The sequence below is a fragment of the Apium graveolens genome, chromosome 11, assembly GCF_009905375.1.
Source record: "Apium graveolens cultivar Ventura chromosome 11, ASM990537v1, whole genome shotgun sequence".
Classification (NCBI taxonomy): domain Eukaryota; kingdom Viridiplantae; phylum Streptophyta; class Magnoliopsida; order Apiales; family Apiaceae; genus Apium; species Apium graveolens.
In genome coordinates, this window is record NC_133657.1 from 52,104,331 (window position 1) to 52,107,133 (window position 2,803).

Genomic DNA, 2,803 nt, shown 5'->3' on the forward strand with positions numbered 1-2,803 from the left:
GTTACTGTTGCATTTTCTTCAGTTTGTAGTTTGACCTTCTTGTTTGCACAATTGATCTGAGCATTATTACTAGCTAACCAATCCATCCCTAAAATTGCATCAAATTCTCCTAACTTGAAAGGTATCAAGTCAACTGAGAAGTGATATCCCACTATTTCAATATCACAACCTGGACATACTTGATCACAATAACTTAATCATCATTTGCTAACTTTATGGCTAACACCTAATCTAATCACCGAATCTCACAATCTACCTTAGAAATAAAGTTCTCAGAAATAAAAGATCTCGTAGCTCCTGAATCAATCAATACTTGAGCATTTACAGAATTCACAGGAAGCGTACCTGCAACCACATTCGGACTCTGTACAGCTTCTTTTATTGACATGTTGAAAGTCCTTGCCCTGGGCAGATTTTTTGGTGGTAGTGCTGGCGAAGGTAGTGCTAAAACCCTTGGAATTCTAGCGGCCATTACTGCTCCTCTACAGTCCTTGGCAATGCGTCCTTTTCTTCCGCATTGGAAACAAGTGACCTCTGCCTTCCCCATTGAACATTCTCCTGAATAGTGTCCTTTCTGCTTGCATTTGAAACACGTGACATTTGGCTTGTTACAAATCCCAGTATGTTTCTTTCCACAAGTTTGGCAATCAGGTATAGGCGGTCGGATAAGTCTTTGTTGATTTGGGGCTGGGAGTTGGTTACCCGCCCTCTGGTTGCCCTTCTCTGTCCTCCTGAAGTTCACATTTCCCCGGACTTGAAATCCCGGCCTTCTGTTTGTATGGTTCTGGAAACTTCCTGGTCCCTTCTCTTTCTGAGATGCTTCACTTTCACCTTCAATGATCATGGCCTTCTGAACAATGGTTGTGTAAGTGGTTAACTCGAACACATCTACTCTACTACGGATCCATGGATTTAATCCCTGCTGAAACCTCTTGGCTCGTTTCTCATCCGTGTCTACTTGCTCTGGGACGAATCTGGATAGCTCAGTAAACTTGTCTTCATAATCTTCAATAGACAAATTATTCTGCTTCAACTCCAGGAACTTAATCTCCATTTCGTTCTTCATATAGCGAGGAAAGTACTTCTCCAGAATAAGATCGGTAAATCTATCCCAAGTCACAATGCCTTCGCCTTCCAAAGACTTCTTCGATTCCCACCAGTAATTAGCCCCACCTTTCAGAAAGTAAGTAGCAAAATCCGTTTTCTGATCTTCTTCAACTTTTACTAACGCAAAAGCCTTCTATATTTCTTTTAACCAAACCCTCACCTTTGTAGGATCTGCGGAACCTTCGAATTTCGGCACCGATCGGAATTGTTTAAAAGTAACTACTAGTGCTGCTGCTGGTACTTGTTGTTCTAGATGGGTGGCTTGTTGTAACATTTATTATTGGAATTGTTGTTGTTGTTGCTGCATCTACTGCTGCATTATCATCATTTGTTGTTGCATGAGATGGAACATCTGATCCATGGGATTATTATTATTCTGACCCTCGGTATTTCCATTAGACGAGTCAGGTCTTGCTTTTCTTTTAGGGGCCATAGTTCTGATAATAAAACAATTGGTTCTTTTTAATAACTGTTTATTAAATAGGTGATATAAATAAATAAACAATTTACAAAATATCTAAAACAAGTAATTAAAAACAGTTTTATGTTTAAGTAAATCACTTGGAAATGATTTGAGAAATCTGAGAAATAATTGATACAACATGGTTGTAAATAAAGATAGCATTTTTAAAATATACAACGGTAAAATAGTAGAGTAAATGTAAATGCTGAAAATACTCAAAAATAAAGAAAACGTGAAAATGTTCATTTTATATATATAGGTATAAAACCAGCTACAGGTGTCAGTGCTTGATACAAAAAGGCCTACCACATATCAGTCATACTACTACTATATCCAGTCAAAACTAACTGCTACACACATAAAACTAGTCATACTATACTATGTTGCGTCTGTCAACATATGATACATATGATACAATATCACACTGCCAGCTGAAATCATAATCCAAGTGGTACACGGCTCAACTCATGATGTAACGCCTCTAGTACTGCCTCTGTCAGTCGCATTGCTCTGCGGTACACTGCATCTGTGCGCTCATCCTGCTGCCTCAACTCAACCATCTCCTGGGATCCTGCCCTAAGAATCTGACGAAGTCTATCCTTCAGTATAAAGTCTAGCTGGAGTGCTCTGACTGGTCCATAATGCTGAGTCTCAAACAACCCAAGTATCTCTCGGCACTGGTCCTGCCATCTCATCCTCTCCTCTCTCTCACTCTGAAACTGCTGGTAAGACACCATATGAGGCTCACATAGATCAGTCTGGGACCCTCAGGTAGGTAATGGCTGGTCAACAACTACCTTATCCATAAACTCCTGATGTGGAAACTGATATATCCCAGGTACCGGTGCATAAATAGCCAACGGTGCAGGAAATAAGATAGGCTGCGCTGGGGGTGCAAACACGGGTGGCTCTGGCTGAAACTGTGGAATCTCTGGCTGTGGTGTTGGTATCTGCGGCTCTAAATCCTCCCACTATGGAATATCAATCATGTTAGGAATATCATGAAGGGTTTTTTTGCACATAAACGCAGCGAAAACGTAAATTTAATCTTAAAAAAAAAACGAAACCCTCCGTAGGATTCATGCGAAAAAATAATATTTAATTCGTAGTTCAGTATGTTTACCTTAAGAAGCTTTACGTTAATGGAAAGATGGAGGTCTTTAATAGCGATCCAAGAACGATGAACGGAGATCCTTAGCAGCTGCTCCTCAAGTGTGAAGCACTCCACCGGTA

The 2,803-nt window shown here is 40.2% G+C and overlaps 1 protein-coding gene across 1 annotated transcript; it reads right to left on the reverse strand.

Annotated features, from left to right (window-relative positions):
• Positions 1 to 235: 235 nt before the first annotated feature.
• LOC141695496 (uncharacterized) lies at positions 236 to 1,054 on the reverse strand. The gene has a single exon (XM_074499736.1). It carries the CDS (start codon positions 1,052 to 1,054, stop codon positions 236 to 238), a length of 819 nt encoding a protein of 272 aa, XP_074355837.1.
• Positions 1,055 to 2,803: the final 1,749 nt, after the last annotated feature.

Excerpts from the sequence above, each read along its gene's own strand:
- LOC141695496 (XM_074499736.1), bottom strand. The coding sequence starts at position 1,054 with ATGGAGATTAAGTTCCTGGAGTTGAAGCAGAATAATTTGTCTATTGAA.